Here is a 21,051-nt window from a genome sequence, read left to right as displayed (position 1 = left end):
GTTCAAGCTCTTGGATGGCTGCCAGCTAGGAAACTACTAACTTGCTGAACTAAGACTCTGACCAGTGCACTCATGTGACCTCCTTCTCATTGTTGGGCTGGGTGTCTGGAAACATAAATTTCGCTAGAACAGTTGTTCAAAACAGCTGTCTTGAGAAGTGAAGAAAAAAAAAGGTTTTTTTTTTTTTTTTTTTAACTAATGAAGCAAATGTTAATACTAATGCCCAACTTGAAGATCCAAACTGTAGCTCGTGGATTATCCCAGCAACTTTTGCTTCAAGCAGTCAAAAGACCATTATTATGGTCAAGCAACTGCAGTTATTATTAAGGTAACTGCTAAATGAACTATGCCTATACTATTAAACCATGTTCATGAATAACTTCTAACCAACTCTCAAACTACACTTTTCCACATTTCTGCAAACAGGCTGTGTGATTCTTAAAGGCATAAAACTAATTGTCAATTACAATGGTATCCTCTAAATTCGTTTTCTTAAAGTGTGATCTTTGGAGAAGGCAATGGCACCCTACTCCAGTACTCTTGCCTGGAAAATCCCATGGACGGAGGAGCCTGGTGGGCTGCAGTCCATGGAGTCACTAAGAGTCAGACATGACTGAGTGACTTCACTTTTCACTTTCATGCATTGGAGAAGGAAATGGCAACCCAGTTTCAGTGTTCTTGCCTGGAGAATCCCAGGGATGGGAGAGCCTGGTGGGCTGCCGTCTATGGGGTCGCACAGAGTCGGACACGACTGAAGTGACTTAGCAGCAGCAGCAGCAAAGTGTGATCTTGGAACCCCTGGGGCTTCTCAAGATGCTTTTAGGAGTCTACAAAGGCAAAACTATTTTCATAATACTAAGAGGTTATTTGCCTTTTTCCACTCTCATTCTCTCACAAGGGTAGGGTGGAATTTTTCAGAGCTTACATGATGTTAACATACAATGGGTCTACTATTAAAAAAAAAAAGAGCAGGTATTTTAACAATTTCTCAGTTTTAATTTCTAATGTGGTAAATATCAACTGATATAACTCACATGCTGTAAAGAGCAATATTGCATAGGAACCTGGAATGTTAGGGCCATGAATCAAGGCAAATTGGAAGTGGTCAAACAGGAGATGGCAAGAGTGAATGTCGACATTCTAGGAGTCAGCGAACTAAAATGGACTGGAATGGGTGAATTTAACTCAGATGACCATTATATCTACTACTGTGGGCAGGAATCCCTTAGAAGAAATGGAGTAGCCATCATGGTCAACAAAAGAGTCCGAAATGCAGTACTTGGATGCAATCTCAAAAACGACAGAATGATCTCTGTTCGTTTCCAAGGCAAACCATTCAATATCACAGTAATCCAAGTCTATGCCCCGACCAGCAATGCTGAAGAAGCTGAACTTGAACGGTTCTATGAAGACCTACAAGACCTGTATATTTACAGCATCGGACTTTGCGTCTATCACCAGTCACATCCACAGCTGGGTATTGTTTTTGCTTTGGCTCCATCCAATCATTCTTTCTGGAGTTATTTCTCCACTGATCTCCAGTAGCATACTGGGCACCTACCGACCTGGGGAGTTCATCTTTCAGTGTCCTATCTTTTTGCCTTTTCATACTTTACTTCAATCATAACCAGAGTTAGGGAAAGATATAAAACTGAAATACAGCTGCAATTTGTATGTTCCTTTAAATAAAATTAGAAAATGTGACGTGACATGTTTTTTTTAAATTATGCCAGGAAAACAATATGATTCTGTTTCTATAATAAAATGTAATATTTTAGATATAACAATCACAAATTATAAAGGCTTGCCAAACAGGTCTACAGAAACACAAGGAAGTCTGTCCCCGTTTGCTTTCCTTTCTTGTTAATGTCTAAGCTATGGAGTTCATTTGTAAACAGTAATCAAGATAACATGTTTTTGAGGGAAGGCTATTGTCTAGGGCCTCAAAGTTCTAAATTAACATAAACTAATTTTAGAAGACAAAATACTTCTTAGTAAACACTCATCTCATGGATTAATGCACTCATCTGGATGGCATGTTCCAACCTTTGACTGCTAAAACGCGAAAGAAAAGACAACTTTAAGGAACTGAAACACTAATATCATAATATCATAGCATCTTCATCAATGGATGTCTCGCTGATCCTGTCAATTATACCAATTGTCTCACTGTATCTCACTGTGCACACTGTTCACTGAACCCAGGGTAGGCAAGGTGGGAGCAGGGAAGCTGGAAGAAAACTCAAGGAGTCCTAGGAACTGCAAACACGTTTATTCTTTCCTGAGTGGCACGGCAGCTGTAGCAGCAGACAGTGCTGTATTCTCTCCTCTTGTGGTTGATCCAGCGGACACAGCCTTAACGCAGCCTCACCACCATAATGCAGCCACAAAGAATTTTTCATGTGGAGCTTATATTTGCTCACAGAACATAAGTAGCCTGTGGTCACGCGAGTACCTTGTGATGTGCATGTGCAATGTTGTGAGTGATTTTAGCTGTTACATATCATTATTTACAAAATGTGGGGCGAGAGCAAGAGGGTGTGGGGTGAGGGAGACTGACCACGCCATCTTGGCTGATTTGCTCTTTCCCTACAATGGACAAACTCCATCTTTAAGTATGAATGTATACAGTAAGTTGAAACCCTATCTGCAAGGGACAGGATATTAGTTTTGTGAGGAATGCATTATTCAGGTGGAAAGCTTCCTAAAGATTTAGGTATGCTTTGGAAAAAAATCTTTGGATGCACTTTAGGCTGAAGCTCAGTGAAATGGAGAAGATTTTTATTGTATTCTATACACAGCTTTATTGACTATGCCAAAGCCTTTGACTATGTGGATCACAATAAACTGTGGAAAATTCTGAAAGAGATGGAAATACCAGATCATCTGACCTGTCTCTTGAGAAACCTGTATGCAGGTCAGGAAGCAACAGTTCGAACTGGACATGGAACAACAGACTAGTTCCAAATAGGAAAAGGAGTACTTCAAGGCTGTATATTGTCACCGTGCTTATTTAACCTATATGCAGAGTATATCACGAGAAACACTGGGCTGGAAGAAACACAAGCTGGAATAAAGATTGCTGGGAGAAATATCAATAACCTTAGATATGCAGATGACACCACCCTTATGGCAGAAAGTGAAGAAGAACTAAAGAGCCTCTTGATGAAAGTGAAAGAGGAGAGTGAAAAAGTTGGCTTAAAGCTCATCATTCAGAAAACTAAGATCATGGCATCTGGTCCCATCACTTCATGGGAAATAGATGGGGAAACAGTGGAAACAGTGTCAGACTATTTTTTGGGGCTCCAAAATCACTGCTGATGGTGATTGCAGCCATAAAATTAAAAGACGCTTACTCCTTGGAAGGAAAGTTATGACCAACCTAGGTAGCATATTTAAAAGCAGAGACATTACTTTGCCAACAAATGTCCGTCTAGTCAAGGCTATGGTTTTTCCAGTGGTCATGTACGAATGTGAGAGTTGGATGGTGAAGAAAGCTGAGCGCCGAAGAACTGATGCTTTTGAACTGTGGTGTTGGAGAAGACTCTTGAGAGTCCCTTGGACTGCAAGGAGATCCAACCAGTCCATCCTGAAGGAGATCGGTCCTGGGTGTTCATTGGAAGGACTGATGTTGAAGCTGAAGCTCCAATACTTTGGCCACCTCATGCGAAGAGTTGACTCACTGGAAAAGACTCTGATGCTGGGAAGGATTGAGGGCAGGAGAAGGGGACGACAGAGGATGAGATGATTGGATGGCATCACTGACTCGATGGACATGTGTTTGGGTAGACTCCGGGAGTTGGTGATGGACAGGGAGGCCTGGCATGGGGTCGCAAAGAGTCGGACACGACTGAGCGACTGAACTGAACTGATACACAGCTGATATCTATGTGTAAACATCAAACTCAACAGAGTGTATTTGTCAAAGATCTTACTAAATCTTTAGATACTAAAAGCAGACATGTGCCATCAAGTATCAGTGGAGCCCAACACTGAGGTCTCAAAAACACACAACTGTAAAACAGAGAGCTAGTGGGAAGCTGCTGTATAGCACAGGGAACTCTGCTCAGTGCTCTTGATGACCTAGAGGAGTGGGATGGAGGAGGCTGGGAAGGTAGTAGGGAGGCTCTAGAGGGAGGGTATATATGTGTATGTACAGCTGATGCACTTTGTTTTACAGCAGAAACTAACACAATGTTGTAAAGCAATTATCCTCCAATTAAAAAAAATTTTTAAAGTACACTACCAAAAAATACACAGCTGTATTATACAAAAAATACACGTCATTAATTTAGCTTTTGATGTAGTGTCAAATCCATTATTTAATGACTAGCAAAGCAGAAAATATTATCAACAATAACAGTAGGTTTTTCAGAATGTGATGCAAGGTTATGCCACTGTGGCAGATTTTCAATCAAATCTGAAGGCCTAGACAAGATTAACAGTTGTAGCCAATCTTCTTTATTATAGCCATGCATTTTGGCCTTGGCACAAATAATTTATTTGGTCTTTGACTAAATTTATTCAGGCTTTGGACATAATCTACCAGCATTAAAATAGTACTTGAGATAATTCCACTTTCTGGGATAAGCAACTAGCATGTGGCTAACTGAAGAAATGATGAAAAGCAGGATGGACAGGATTGGGAACTAAAACCATAAATGTGGGTATCAACTCACCACTGTTGATGACAGGTATGGTAATTGTAGCAACACAACCAATTACTTCACGCTCATAGTTGCCTAGCCATCAGTGAAAAACCATCAGCATAATGACTTCCAGAACGGACAGTAGGCATGTGTTTTTTGAGTCTCTTGTTGTGTGAACTATGCCTATGGTGCCACACAGATTAGAGGAGGGCATGGGACAGGGGTGAGGAGAACAGAGCAAAGACAGTCTAAAGATAAAATGAGCTGCACCTGATGTAGTAGAGCTATGCATTACTAGATACGAGAGAAAGTGAGACCATTTGTTAAGACTATCACAGACTGGTTCATTTGTGCAAACAAGAGGCACAAGCAGAGATACCAATAACAGGCTTCTCAACTAGACTGCGGTTTTAACAAAATTAAAGTCTTCAAAAAGATCAGGTGCCTGACTGCAGCAGCACAAAGAGTGTAAAGAAACAGGTATCTGAGTGCGAAAGGATAAGTTGTTTACATGCTGCCAGAACAGGACTAGAGGCACTAAAATTCTAAGAAAATAAAAGTATTTTATGTAACTAGAAATGGCCACTAGAATGTAAATGAGATGCATTCTTTAATGAAACACAATTATCAGCATCAAGTTCACCTGAAATAGGGCGAGGGGCTGAAATTGATCAATAATTACTTCTAAAATCCAAGACCTTAAAAGACTTTCCCCCATCAACAGCAGCTCTTTCCACTTGTTTTCTTTCAGAATTTCAAGGAATGAATGCTTTCAACTGTTGGTAATCCCACTGCCTTTCTATGAAGAGTACAACGTATTTGTGTTCATCTTTCTTTCTAGATACAGCAGAAGTGAACTGGTGACATGCTCATATTTAAAGGAGGCTTACATAAGTGTGAAAATTGGAACTAAAGGAACTTTTTGCCTACCGCCCATTTCCATTTTCCCCTGGGTATCCCCATGCAATGCCCTTCTGTGGTTCTAACCTCTTAAATCCTGTTGTGTGCGAGCACCGGCCATGCTCTGTCTTGGCATTCGAAGAGAAGTTCTCAAAGGTGTATGTCTCTGTTCATCCAGGTAAGCGAGGTCCTCCAAGTGGGCGGAGCTTGTGGCTGATAAGACAGAAAAGCTTAGTCAGAAGACAGAAATTTAGAAAATTTTCAGTTAGTCTGTATCTCCAAACTTTGGAATGAGAGCAGACACTTTACCGAGAATTTGCTCAACTCAAAATCCTCATCAATGTCTGAAACATGGGCTGGAGAAATATGTCAAGAGTTGTCCGTAGCTCCTTCTTCACTATCAAATGCCTGAGTTTATGGAGTATACTTGCAACAGGCTGGCAAACACATTACCTGACAGCACAGATGATTAGTGTTTGCTTCTTTTGGGTCACAAACCCATTTGTGTAAACACCATCAGGGGAGAAATCTGTTCCAAGTTATATTAAGTTGTAAAAGAATCATGAAACTCTATCTTTGACATTTTCCCTTCATGGTAAAGAATGAAATATGAAAACACTGAAAATAATTTTTACATGTGTGTATATGTATGTATATAATGGAAAGGTGGACACCTGGGACAATGAACAGAGAACTGCACATACTGGGCTGGCCAAAAAAGTTCATTCAGGTTTTTTCCCCCCGTATGATGTTATGGAAATGTTAGCATTTAGAGAACTGCCAATGTCCATGAATTCCAAAAAACATGTTGTTGCTCTCTGAAGATAATCAAGTAACAATGGCTTCCCACTGCATCTGTAAATCTTTTAACCCCTAACCCACCCACAAGAGAGAGAAAATGGTAGAAGAGAGTGGGAATGTATTGCCACTGCTGTACACTGAGAGCTGTTGGATCCACTCACAATGAAGAGAAAAGTGAAGAAATCAAGAATCAGGAAGTGCCGGAGACAAAAAGGTTTTTTAACAAAAAAAGAAAAAAAACAACTTCTGTCACTAAATGGTTGTTTAGGATTTCCCTGGTGGTCCAGTGGTTAGGAATCTGCCTGCCAGTGCAGGGGATGCGGGATCACTCCCTGGTCTGGGAAGATCCCACATGCCACGGAGCAACTAAGCCCGTGCACCACAACTATTGAGCCTGTGCTCTAGGGCCCGGGAGCTGCAACTACTGAAGCCTTTGGGCCCCAGAGTTCGTGCTGAGCAACAAGGGAAGCCCCCACTCACCACAGCCCACGGAGCAGCACACACAGCCTAAATGAGTAAAACTGTAAAAAAATATATGTTTTAAAAAACTGTTAATTCAGTCTGTTGCCAACTATGTAGGGTGCTCTGGGGGTTAGTTCAGTAATTCCACAACAATGATCTACTGAGAGGCTTCTATGTGCCCGGTTTTATTCTCGCTGGCTTTGTTGCCAGTCTACCTCTGTGACCGCTTAATATAGAGTGGGCGAGAGGAAGCACACTGAGGTCCCTCTTGACTGCTGAGTTCCAAGGAAGCACTGTCCACGTCCCCAAACACGGTAGGACACAAACAACAATCAAGTGGCACAAAGAAAGCTACAAAGTGTTCCATGAGCTGGAAAAAAGAAAAGATGGAGAAAATAAAAGAGAGGGAGAGGAAGAGAGCTGCTGCTGCTGCTAAGTCGCTTCAGTCGTGTTGGACTCTGTGCGATCCTAGAGACGGCAGCCCACCAGGCTCCGCCGTCTCTGGGATTTTCCAGGCAAGAATGCTGGAGTGGGTTGCCGTTTCCTTCTCCGGAGGAAGAGAGAAAAGAATGCAAAAACAAGTGCAAGAGACATTTATCCCCTTCACTCTTCAATTACTGCAACTGTTTTATTTACCTGGATCTACTAGAAACTCAGACAAAAGGAATTTATCTAAATTAGACATACAGTTTTTAAAAAGAAAGAAAAGTCTCTGAAAGTTAGTCCAAGGAACTTGAATCAAGAAAGGGAAGACAAATGCCACATTACATACCAGAGGGAGGAAGAGGATATCAGAAGAATAAAAAATAATCTTGATTTTGCGTTCTGAAAATCAAACTATCCAGAATAGATAACTATCTAATCTCTTATTTAAAAATACCAGGGACAATGACACCACCCCAACTGGGGTGCTAACACACTAAAATGATTTGACATGTTTTAATAAAAAGAGAATGTATATTTCATTGATAGTAGGCAGAATGATAATAGAAACACAGAACATGAAGTATAGCAAAAAGTTTAGTTAAAAACATAAAATCTCCTTTTTATACATTATATCCATCTATGAATCTTTTAAAATGCGGGAGATTTTAAACTAAGCAACAGTTACATAATCCATTTTAATTTGTATTAAAAAAATCTTTTGGCATAGCTTTTGTTTCACATGTTCAATTTCTTAAATTCAGTGATGAGTTATTGGCAGCTTTTGTAAAATATAAATGTTTAGTGTGAACTTAACAAGTTTTATTAAACTAAGCTTTACCTCAGTAATTCCTAGAAAATAAATATCAGTTGTTCTATTGTTTTTTTTTCCACAAAACAAAAATTGTGGTAAAACATATTGAGCACATTTCTCAATTCAGACAGAAGACATTAGAAGAAAAAGAAAAAATACTGCAATCACTGAACTGAATAAACAGTTCATTGCTTTACAAGTCCAAATACAGGCAAACTGAACTAAGGAAAAGCAGAGATATTCAATATTAAGCACAATAGCTCTGATGTCCTGATCCAGGGTTGAGGTCTGAAACCAATGGGAAACTATTGTTTTAATTTGGACTGCAACTGATTTATGGTTACCCAAGTCTATTAAGGAAATGAGTCCTGAATATTCATTGGAAGGACTGATGTTGAAGCTGAAACTCCAATACTTTACCTGATCTGAACAGCTGACTCATTTGAAAAGACCCCGATGCTGGGAAAGATTGAAGGCAGGAGGAGAAGGGGATAACAGAGGATGAGATGGTTGGATGGCATCACCTACTCAACAGACATGAGTTTGAATAAACTCCGGGAGTTGGTGATGGACAGGGAGGTCTGGCGTGCTGCAGTCCATGGGGTTGCAAAGAGTCGGACATGACTGAGCGACTGAACTGAACTGATTGAAGTCTATTAAAACATTCAATGCTTTTATTTTAGCAATTAATATCTTTTTTTGCTGGCCTCTGAATCCATCACTATTTGATCAAATAATCCAAAATAATTTCTTTACTGTCTTTTTTCCTTACTATTCTCCTTAGTCTTATTTTGTTTCTTTCTGCTAAATCATCTTCAAAATTCTTGTCCTTCAAATACAGTATTTAGAGGCATGTGAGACAAAGACTGGGAAGATTAGCCAGGAGACTGTGCGCTGTGGCCTTTGTTTCACTAACTGTATAGAGTTGTATTCTTCAGCACAGTCACATGAATCTTTTCCATTTGCAAGCCACTTTCTGAGAAAAAGTCTGTCATACATTGTCAAACATCTCACTTATCGTCAGAACTTGCTCAGGCTACCCTTTTTCTGCTTCCTTGACAGCTGCCTTAGTCAGAATTAACTGCTGCTCCCTTTTAGCAATCATATATATATATATGGCTAATTAGAACTTGTGTTATTCAGCTTATGTTTACATGTCTGTCTTCTCTTACTAGATTACAGTGAGTTCCTGAGGATAAGAAGGCAATATCTGTTTCATCTTTGATAACTCCATTCCTAAATTCAGTGCCCTGCAATAATGCTCCATACAGAACTAAATTCCAGGCTAGTCCTACTCAGATTTAGAGATCTGTCTGGCTCTGTCCTCACCTCCCTCACTGCTCTGCTTAATGTTCAGCAGACATCACTATGCTAACATGCTTGGCTCCAATGACGTGCATACAATCTTCTTTCAGCTACTGCTGACCTTTTACTTTTTTCTAGAACATATATCACTTTCTATTGTACTATATAAATTACTTATTTATGTTTATTTTACTTTCCCTGGTGAGAATGCAAGTTCCATGAAGGTGAGAATCTTTGTTTTGTTTATTGATAATTCTCAAGTGCTTTGAAGAGTGCCTGGCATATATAAGTGCTAGTCTAATGACTAAATGATTGTATTTAACACACACATTTGCGTTTTGGCTATATTTAAACAATCAATGAATAACAAATTAGGCTTTGTCTCCCTGGGTTATCTGAAAGCTAAGGATGAAGGAGGCTGGCAGTAACAGTACCTTGCACATCATCACTCTACATAAATGCTGGTGATAGATCTATGGGGATATACATATTCCCACCTCATAGTGCTTTTACTGTGAAATTGTCCTGGCAATTTTTTTCGAGATAATTTTGTCATATTAAATTAGTACTATAATATGTAATGAAAAAACACAGATACAAATATAAGATAATTAGTTTTTCTGTTTTTAACTGGAGGATAATTGCTTTACAATGTTGTGTTGGTTTCTGCTGTACAACAGTGTGAATCAGCTATAAGTATATATGTTCCCTCCCTCTTGAGCCTCCTTCAAACCCCCTGCTCCCACCACCTCACCCCTCCAGGTTGTCAGAGGGCATGGAGCTAAGCTCCCTGCGTTATACAGCAGCTTCCCATTAGCTATCTATATTACACATGGTAGTGTATATATGTCGATGCTTAAAAAAAAAGATAATTAGATTAGCTGAAGTGAACCGACAAAAAGAAGAAAAACAAATCAACAGTACATAATTTTATGTAAAAAGAAAATGCTTTTAAAAAGTAAGCCCATAAAATCTATGTCACTAAAAGGCCTTGTTTTCAGAGAAGGAAAAGGGAAGTGGAAAAGGGAGCATATATTTTCCTGGGATTTCATCAGATTGGAACAGCTGACTCACAGAACAATTAACATACTTTTTGAATTTAATACAGAAGTGGGCAGGAAAAAAATCCAGCAGACAACATTTGGTACAAGACATTCCAGAGGCAACTCTCTATTGCAGAGTTTGGAATCGGTTTACATTGTTTCTTCTTCTATCAGTTGCCACTTACACAAACGGATTTTAGTAGCATAACTGCCGTTCTGGCTGACCTGAGCAGGGAGCCTGGAATGATACTTGATGTTTGCTACAGCCTGGGCAAGAAGCCACTCTGCTGTCCCAACACCACTGATTCATAAAGTCAACATTCTGACGGTGGAAAAGCCCATTTCTGATTTTTTTCTTTTTTTTTTTTTTTGGTAAAAATCTTTACTATAGTTTCTGATTGAAAACGAAAGTGTTAGTCACTCAGTTGTGTCCGACTCGGCGACCTCATGAACTGTAGCCTGCCAGACTCCTCTCTCCATGGAATTCTCCAGGCATGAATACTGGAGTGGGTAACCATTCTTTTCTCTAGGGGGTCTTCCTGACCCAGGGATTGAACCCCGATCTCCTGTGTTGCAGGCGGATTCTCTACCATCTGAGCCATCAGTTTCTGACTGGATTCATTTAAATTCCCCAGATTCCCATTTTGCATTTACCTGATTTTTAAGATCCTTTCCTTAGGAAAACGTGCAGCTCCAAACATTAAGAAGTTGATGGTGAGAGTTTATATTTTAACTGACTTCTGTTGTTGGATGTTTCCATGATACTCTTATATTCACACAAAGCACTGAGGACAGCTGTTGTAAGGGAACATTTCCTGCTTCCCATATCCCTCCAATTCATTGCCAATCTCATTTTAAGACATCAAGGATGTCCACAGACAGCCTACTCTGATAATTTCTGCCATGCAACCACAAATCCACAAGAGTTCTTTACCTCCTTCCAACACAACAGGCTTAAAAATAAATGTTAATAGCGATTTACATTTTGAAAACAATAAAAGACAGTTTTTATTTTTTCCTATTTTAGAATTTTAATTTAAAGTTGCATAAATATCTAAATTTATATTCAGAAAACTGAGCTGCTCCAGGAAAAACCCAAGCCTTAATGCTAGACTGTCAAAACTCACCTTTTATCACTTCATTATTCAAGTTAAAAGTTTTTGTTTTCAGTAAATAGTACTATCAATAGTACTATCTTCATATGTGGCATATGAAACTTTTAATTGGTACACTAACTTTAGACTTCACTTGTTTAAGAGTCTTTATGTTTCTAAAAGTATATAGCTAAATCTAATTGACCAATATATATATTTAATCAGACCTATTTTAATAATTAATAAAAAGGACATGATTGCTCAAAAACTTTTATTACCTATATTTTTTCAATTTACATTGTAGTGAGTTGAAAATCTCCAAAAATATTAAAAAAAATCACCATAAACATTAAAAAAAATTTTTTATTGTGTCATCAAGGACATTCTTAAAGTGCTTTATCCATCTTTTTCTTTTTAAAACTGTGAGTGGCTATGGTTTTTGTTTTTAATACTTAAAAAAATGTGGGATCTTAGATTCCCTCCCAGGAATTAAACCTGTGTCCCCTGCACTGGAAGTGCGGAGTCTGACTCCAGGAAAGTCCCACCACAAGCATTTTATACATGCTGACTCTATTCCCTGCTAATAAAAGTGTTATAAAAGCCACAAATCCTTTCCAATTCTTTTCAAATTCAAGAATCTTACGAATAACAGTTTTATTCTTTCGAGTTCACTCCTGCATTAGCCTCAAATAATTCCTTGACAATTTCCTGGTCCTGATAGATGCCATAAAGCTCAGGCTAAAGAGGATGTTTCAATTCCTGAAGCGAGGAGAAGTCTATAACACGGCAAGGACACATCAAACCACTAATCCCCTAGGTTTTTTTTAAGTGATGCAGATGGTATTTTCATATCATTATTCATCATTAATTGATCTCTAAAATAAATAATTACATCAGTCATACTGAGATAAAGTTTAAAAAAGAAGGGAAATTTAAAAGTTGGGTTTTAAAAAGTCTTTTATTATTGGCATTCATCACCCCCTTCCCATTCATATGCTTAGAACAATTTAGTAAGTATAATATACTAACATTTCCCCCTATTTCAAGGTCATCTCATATTTGAAATCCTCAGTTATTCCTGTTTACCAAGGAGATTTGAGCATTTGATCTTCCCCCACTTTGGGGAACCACTTCTATGTACATGTTAGAAAGTAAAGGAAAACATGTATTTGCTTAGTGTGCTTAGTTGCTCAGCCGCATCTGACTCTTTGTGACCCTTATGGACTGTAGCCTGCCAGGCTCCTCTCTCCATGGGACTTTTCAGGCAAGAATACTGGAGTGGGTTGTCATTTCCTCCTCCAGGGTATCTCCTGACCCAGGGATCGAACCTGCGTCTCCTGCATTGCAGGGAGATTCTTTACCCGCTGGGCCACCGGGGAAGTCCAAAACATGTATATCTAGAGCTAAAATGAGAAGAGAGGACCCTCCTGAGCTAAGAAAATTTACTTTAAAAACCGATTTAGAGATCTAATCACATAAACTACTGGAAACTGTAATCTTATCAAATATTTACACACATCACACAGTTAGCAAGTGAAAGTAATTTTGTCTTTCTACATTCTGGAAACACTTTCAATGTATAACCTATTAAAATTTGAAAATAACTGAGAAATCTGGTTTACCTTCCTCCCTCTGTGTGAGGATGTGAAACCATGGTTTCCAGATAGAGAAAAAAACCCAATACAAACTACGTCTGACCTATGATTTGCCTTGTAGGTTACTAGTGGTCAGTAACCTACATTCATTCAACACTGACAAGAAATAATTCTCTAATGAAGTATCTTGTTCAACACAGTAAATGTTACTCTGACAGTATAAACCCTATTCTAATCCTAATCCCAGGACAGAGCTATTGAAGAAGCATGATTAGTATTGCTTAAGCACTGGAAAATCTCTGCTAGCCAGAAAAGCCAGTGTTACGAGATGACCATTGTGATAGATGAAAACATAATAATTAAGGTTTACAGGAATAACAATTTAGACTAATATTATCCCTTTTATTTATGTTTTAACATGGGGGAGGGGAGAAGGAAACGAAGATAGGAGAGAGCATTTAAGTATGTAGGTAAATAATTTTCAATATTCAAATTAAAATAAACCCCAATAACAAAGAAAAATCACTGTTATGATACCTGATATAGACAGTTTCCTTTCTATTAAAGTGATAAAAAAGAAATGGCACCAAAAGCATGGTCCACAAAAGAAAAATCAGATAAACTGATGACATCAAAATTTTTGTGTTTCAGATAAAAGGGTAAAAAAGATGTGGTATACACACACAATGGACTATTACTCAGCTATAAAAAAAGAATGAAATAATGCCTTTGCAGCAACATGGAAGGACCTAGAGATGATCACACTAAGTGAAGTCAGAGAAAGACAAATACCATATGCTACCACTTACATGTGGAATCTAAGAAGTGATACAAATGAACTTATTTGCAAAACAGAAAGAGGCTCACAGATACAGAAAACAAACTTATGGTTACCAAAGGGAAAAGGGGGGAGGGAAAAATTTGAAATTTGGGATAAACAGATACACGCTACCATATAAAAAATAGATAACCAATAAGGACCCACTGTATAGCACAGGGGACTATATTAAGTATCTTGTAATAACCTATGATGGAAAAGAATCTGAAAAAGAATGCATACAAATATACATGTATGACTGAAATAGTTGTGCTGTACACCGGAAACACTGTAAACACTTCAAAAAAGGAATGAAAAATTTTTAAAGGTTTATGTTTCAAAATATACCAATAAGAAAACAAAATGATAAGCAACAGACTAGGTGAAAATATTTTGCAAACATATCTCTGATAAAGATTTGTATACAGTATATACAACATATTCTTACAACTCAATAACAGGGAGACAGATGACCCATTAAAAAATAGATATTTCACCAAAGAAGACATATGAATAGCTAAAAAGCACACAAAATAAGCTTACCATCATTAGTCACTAGGAAAATGCAAATTAAAACCACAACAAGACAGCATTTCACATCTGCTAGAATAACCATAATAAGAGGTAAGACAATAACAAATGGCAGAGAGGAGGCACAGAAACAGGAACCCTCAGACATTGTGGGTGGTGCAGACACTTTGGAAAACACTTTGGCAGTTTCTTTAAAAGTTAAACATAAATTTACCCTATGATTTATCAATTCCAATCCTAGATATCTATTCAAGAGAAATGAAAACATATATCTACTCAACGACTTGCACAAGATTGTTCATAGCAGCAGTATTCAGAATAGCTAAAAAATGGAAAAAAAAAAACCCAATCCTCAATGTCCATCAACTGGGGATGCACAGATAAAATGAGCTATAGGTATACAATGGAATACTATTTGCAATAAAAAGAAACAAACTTCTGATAGCTTTAAGTAAATCATCCAGTTGTTGAAATTATCCGAATATTTTTAATCAGCACTAAAAAATAGGTATTTTTTCAAAGATCTAGTTATGTCACCTAGGACTGCTATTTCTAAACCAAAGACAAGGGAAAACCCTTTTAGAAAGATAAGAATTTAAACATATACTTTATATATTTTTTAGGTTGAGGTATAATTTACATACATAAAGTACATAAGTCTTACATGTTTAGCTCAATAAATTTTTATCTGTGTATACACCAAGGCAACCACCATTCAGATCAAGATAGAGAAGGCTTCCTTAATTGATATTCCCACCAAAGGTAACCACTACTTTAGTTTTTCACCACAGAAGTGCCATAGCTTTGGTTGTTTTTCTGAACTTTATATAAATACATATACTTTATACAGTATGTACTCTCCATGATGTTGTCTGCAGTGGTAGTACATTCTTTTTCTTTGCTGTACACCATTCATCCAGTCTGCTGATGGACATGTGGGCAACTTTTTGTAAAACCTGAAGTTAGTATTGGGTTTCCCTGGTGGCTCAGTGGTACAGAATCTGCCTGCCTCTGCAGGAGACGTGCGTTTGATCCCTGGGTCAGGAAGATCCCCTGGAAAAGGGAATAGCAACCCACTCCAGTATTGCTTTCCTGGAAATCCCATGGACAGAGGAGGCTGGTAGGCTACAGTCCACCGGGTCGCAAAAGAGTCAGACACGACTTAGCGACTAAACAACAACAATAAATGTTAGTATTTGCCTTGGGTAAAATAATGAATCTCGACAGACATGTATGCTCAAGAAGGGAAATAATTTATAGTATCTTTAGTAAACTCAAAAGAGAACAAAAGAAGCTTATACTTCTATTTCCTATGAAGTGCTCAGTGCCCTTCTCAACAGAGTCAGAATTCTCTTAGGAGTCACTGCAGCTTAGTTAAGAAGTAAATTGGGATGCACCATGAAGGTTGGTAGCTCTAGTTTCCATTTTTATGTAAGTAAGGATCTAAATGCTTCTCTTTCAGATAGACTGAATTTACCTAGCAATTTCTCATAAGTTATAGCATTCTAGGATTCTAAAATGACATCATGGTTGGGGATCATCATATTTAAAAGAACCTAGGAGAGAAAATTTGTCATTATATAGAAGTGAATACTCTCTGAGAAATGAGTATTAACACCTTCCACAGTCACTGATGTTCTGGATGAGCCATTCTCCTCATAATCACATCTGATGACAGATGCTGATGGCCTCCCAGAGGATGGAACAAAGAGTAGTGGCTTAGGAAAGGTTCAGAAGGGAGATAGGGAAGTTAAGAAGCATCGCATTATCATCTGCATAACATAAATAATTTCATTGGGAAAACAGGAGCTCTTGCCTGCAATAAGTATTTTATTATCTTGTGTCAGTGAGATAAACCTATCTAGGCACTCATCAGGTAAGTAAGAGAGACAAACGTAACTTTGACTTTGTAGCCTGGACAAGGTCTGGATATGATGGTTCATTTTGATAATGTCAGAGTGCCCGACTGTTTTGCGAAAGTCTTGGTCTCAATTATTAGCAACTTAGCTGGATTAAAATGATCCCTTGATGTTGTTCTGAACAGCTGCTAAAGAATAATGGCTTCATATTCCAGCCACTTATCTTCTGTATCACCCCCTTATGACTGAGACTGCTAGTGGTATCTGAGTTATTCTCAGGCAATGTAGGTACCTGGTGATTCTACTATGATAATATAGCCAGAGCACTGCGAAAATACCTAGCTCTTTGAACGGGGAAGTTAATTCTTGCTGCCTGCCTGCCACACTCTCAAACTATAGGTGATGATTTCTGATAATGTAAATTCTACTGAAATATGCTTCAATTTAATAACGTTTTTTATTTTTCTGCAGCACTGCACAGCTTGTGGAATCTTAGTTCCCTGACCAGGGATCACACTTGGGCCTTTGACAGTGAAAGTGTGAAATTCTAACCACTGGACCCCAGGGAATTCCCACATAATATTTTTAAAACCAAAGTTTTTAAAACCTAAAATCTCAAATTGAAATCCTTCAAAAGACTTCTGATGTGAGAAAAGACTTTGAAGAGTCTGACAATATACTTTATAGGTTCTCTTTTAGATTTTGGGTGCTAAGTCACTTCAGTTATGTCCAACTCTGCAACCCTATGGAGAGAAGCCCTCTGGGCTCCTCTGTCCATGGGATTCTCCAGACAAGAATACTGGAGTGGGTTGCCATGCCCTTCTCCAGGGGATCTTCCAGACCCAGGGATCGAATCCGCGTCTCTTATGTCTCCTGCATTGGCAAGCGGGCTCTTTAACACTAGCACCACCCGGGAAGCCCCTTTTTAATTTTATGCATGTTTTTATTTTATAACTGTATTTTGGAAGCAGAACTAAAATGTCACTTAAGGAACATGAACCTTTCCCCAGGTTCAAAAAGATATACACAAGTATATTACTCAAACACAAAATAATAGCTTAGTTGAAGAAAATAAACAGAAAATTTAAATACTGTAAGAGCAGAATTAATCTTCCTTTCAGTACATATGCAAGTAAAATGGTGATTTAAAAAAATAAAACTTACCTGCTACTGAGTTTGGCCGTGGCATAAGATAAAGAGGAATAGACTGTACTGATTGTGATAAAACGGTTTCCAAATTCCTCTCTGGTATCTTATTCAGACTGTAGGTGGATGCTGTCATGTTTTCATCTACTCGATACAAACAGGAATCCATGCTGGATTTTTGAGACTGCCAAGGCTTTAGGTTTCCTCCAGATCCTAATTCTTTACTGCTTTCCCCAACATATTTTGTGCGTTCCATGTTTTCAGAATAGCTTGTCAAGGTAGCTGAAAAAGAGTAAAATGAAAACCGAGAGATTAATCTGTTTATAATTACCCAAATGCATGACTAGATAATAAAAATATTAGTAACACTATTTTTAAAAGGTTATGATGATCATTTCATCTCCATCATGAAATTTATTTATTTTTAATTAAAAAAATTTATTTGGCTGCACCGGGTCTTAAGTTTCAGCATGCAGGATCATCAGTTGCTGCATGTGGTATCTCTAGTAGTGGCATGTAAACTCTTAGTTGAGGCATGTGGGATCTAGTTTCCCTGACCAGGGATCAAACCAAGGTCCCCTGCATTGGGAGCTCAGAGTCTCAGCCACTGGACCACCAGGGAAGTCCCTCCATCATGAAATTAAATAATTGAAACCAAAATATAACTTTTTTTCACATAGATTCCAATATATTTAACAACTCTTAATTGAATGAATTAAAGAAATTCATACATCAGTGCTACAGGACTTACAACTAGGGCCTATCAATGGTAAATCTTCAGGATTCCATCAAAAGGGAATTTACATATTTTTCGTGGATTGCTGGACAGTGTCAAAGATATCAAAAAGATCTTTATACTCTTTTTATCCTATATTTTTCCTCACTTAGATTATTTCCTGGCCATTTACATGTAACAAAGAATTAGAACATATAAACAGTCCTTAAGCAGACCCTAATACAGGAGAAAGAATCTGTCTAAATAAGGAAACACTACACAGCCTTCTGGAAAAGCTACCCTCTCCTCCATTCTTGATTAAAAATTCACTTAATATATTCAGACTTTCAGTCATAAATAGCCCAATGGATCACAACCTTTCTGCCACCACAAACAATGTTACATCTTCTCCAATGAGATTTTATGGATTCTACAGCATGTTTTATAATCTCTGAATATGTTCAGTGATAGTATATAGTGTGTATACTATGTGTTTATGTGTCTGTGGGTGTTCTTTTTAAACAGATGCATGTTTCTTATCCTAATTTATGGAAACTGTCTCATTTAAAATACATTTCAACATTTTCTTTTCAGAAAAATCTGACTGAAGTATAATTTCGTTTGGGATAAAGATGTTGTGATTCATTTGACTTTGTATTCTTAGTTAGAAGCTTGGAGTTCACACAGCTGCTAGGGTCAGTATACTGAAAGATGGAGAATGCAAACTTCTGTTTCCCAAAGGACTCATCCACATGGAAAGTTTCTGTTATTTAACCCTTTGCCTTTCATGTCTGGTGTTTTTTTTTTTTTTTGGTGGTGTGTCCCAGCAGAATTTTTTATCCTTAGGTCCCAAATCAAGAGCTGGCTGAGGTTCACTTGTATCTGTGTGGTCTTATCCTGGTATATATTCCAGAAATATAGCCCTTTTTCCCAGATAAACCATGAGCAAATTCAGTATGTTCCAAACACTGAAACACTACACTTTTTAAAGGTCTGAGAAGGTAGTAATTGGTTTCATTATTTTCAATATTTCAAATAATTTATAAGAAATAATATGTTTACTGGTGACCAGCTAACTAAAACGTCAAGCTTCTATAAACTTAGCTGCAGTTACATCAGGGGTGATAACACTAGTTATCTACATGTTGAACAGAAATTTTGGCATATATATATATATATATATATATATATATATACATATTCACACACACACACACATGTATATATACACATAATATGATACCACTTCTCAGGTGGCTCAGTGGTAAAGAATCTGCCTGCCAACAGGAAATGCAGGAGACAAGGGTTTGATTCCTGTGTCAGGAAGATCTCCTGGAGAAGAGAATGGCTACCCACTCCAGTATTCTTGCCTGGAGAATTCCATGGACAGTGGAGCCTGGAGGGCTACAGTCCATAGGGTCACAAAGAGTTGGACACGACTGAGCAATTCAATAACAACAACGACATGATACATAAACACATCATACATATATATGTTTGATAAATAAAAATGAGATATAAACCATTTGATAATGCACAGTATGATATCGAAAATTTTTTCAAAAACATGAGGTCTATCAATAAAAATTATGAAAGTCTTCATTGGTGGTGAAAAGATCTAAGAAATTTTGAATTCGTGGTACAAAGACAGAAATATTCAGTGGCCCATGGATCCTATTTTATCATTTAAATGATGAAGTTTACAATAAGGAAGGGCATCTATGGTCATGGTATTTAAAGTAAAGACAAGGAAGACATCTAGTTTCCCAAGTAAGAACAGCACTGATGTCATTTTGCACTTCAATTGTACTATCTGCATAAACCAAACCTGATAACTTCATACTTCATTTGTTTTTCAAACCCGAAGTATCCTCTGCCCTTTTCCACTAAAGAGAAATGTATCTAGGCTCTGGCACACAGTTTAAACTATGATCAACATGTATCTGTTGAGAGGATGAATAACTTAGTTTTATTGGACGCTCAATGGTCCAGAACCACTGGGGACCAAAGTGAAAACAGACAACTCACAAAAAGGACCAGAAGTTAAGAGTCTCTGGGTAAACATTCCCAGTGAGGAATTTTGTACATTTTTGCTTCATTGATGCTTTTCCCAGAGCATGGTGACTTTGAGTTAATTTCATTCACTTAGCTAGTCAATAAAATTTTATTGAGCAACTAGTTTGTGTCAGTACAGTGGTGAACAAGATAGGTCCTAAATCATTAATCCCAGAAAAAGGACAATTCTGTGGCAGAAGAGGCCATACAAAGAAAAAAAATGAAGAATCACAAAATGAAATGCTATTTTTAATAACAACATGCTAATATCCATGTATTATTTAACAAATGCTTCTATTTTACTCAACTATTCCTCTATAGTGAAACTGTATCATATAATTTAAAGTTACTAAAGTGAATGAAGCATCAGAGAATGCAATGATATTTTTGATTCATGTGGTAACTAAAAATTTCAAAAAGTCTAAAGCCCACACAATCTATATATCAGATGTTGGCCTACATAACCCATATGTGCAAAGTTTCTATGAATGGAGCTGAAGAGGAAGACATGGCCTCTCACTGAAAAATATATGTGTCTGTTTTCCAATAGACCTATTCTGTCCCTACTTTAATTCTTTAGATCTAGTCATTTCCAGGTGGAACAAAGAATGGTGGGAAAATATTGAGTTGTAACTAACTAAAGAGATTTTTCTGAGACACTCTGCATTTTCTTTCCTTGATATAGAAAAAAAAAATTGCTATCTCAGTATAAAGAAGTGCTGACATAGCCATACAGGACAGGAAGACAGTGTGAGGAAGTAGGAAGTAGGCTTATAAACAGGCTCATTGTGAATAAAATTAACTCCATATATTTAAAAAGTTTTATTGAGATACAATTTACA

The 21,051-nt window shown here is 37.6% G+C and overlaps 1 protein-coding gene across 5 annotated transcripts in view; it reads right to left on the bottom strand.

Annotated features, from left to right (window-relative positions):
• The window catches only part of TANC2 (tetratricopeptide repeat, ankyrin repeat and coiled-coil containing 2), a 363,447-nt gene that overhangs the window by 109,339 nt on the left and 233,057 nt on the right, over positions 1-21,051 (bottom strand). For all 5 annotated transcript variants that reach the window (XM_081576541.1, XM_081576540.1, XM_081576542.1 and 2 more), the window contains 2 exons: positions 17,458-17,721; positions 5,637-5,762 (listed from right to left, as the gene is read on the bottom strand). In XM_081576541.1, coding sequence (XP_081432667.1) covers positions 5,637-5,762; positions 17,458-17,721 — 390 coding nt within the window. The remainder of the gene's footprint in view (positions 1-5,636; positions 5,763-17,457; positions 17,722-21,051) is intronic.

Source organism: Giraffa tippelskirchi, chromosome 3 (genome assembly GCF_054371585.1).
Source record: "Giraffa tippelskirchi isolate mGirTip1 chromosome 3, T2T-mGirTip1v1.2.pri, whole genome shotgun sequence".
In the NCBI taxonomy this organism is placed as follows: Eukaryota; Metazoa; Chordata; class Mammalia; order Artiodactyla; family Giraffidae; genus Giraffa; species Giraffa tippelskirchi.
Note: the sequence above shows the minus strand (reverse complement) of the source record. Positions and strands in the feature narration are given on the sequence as shown.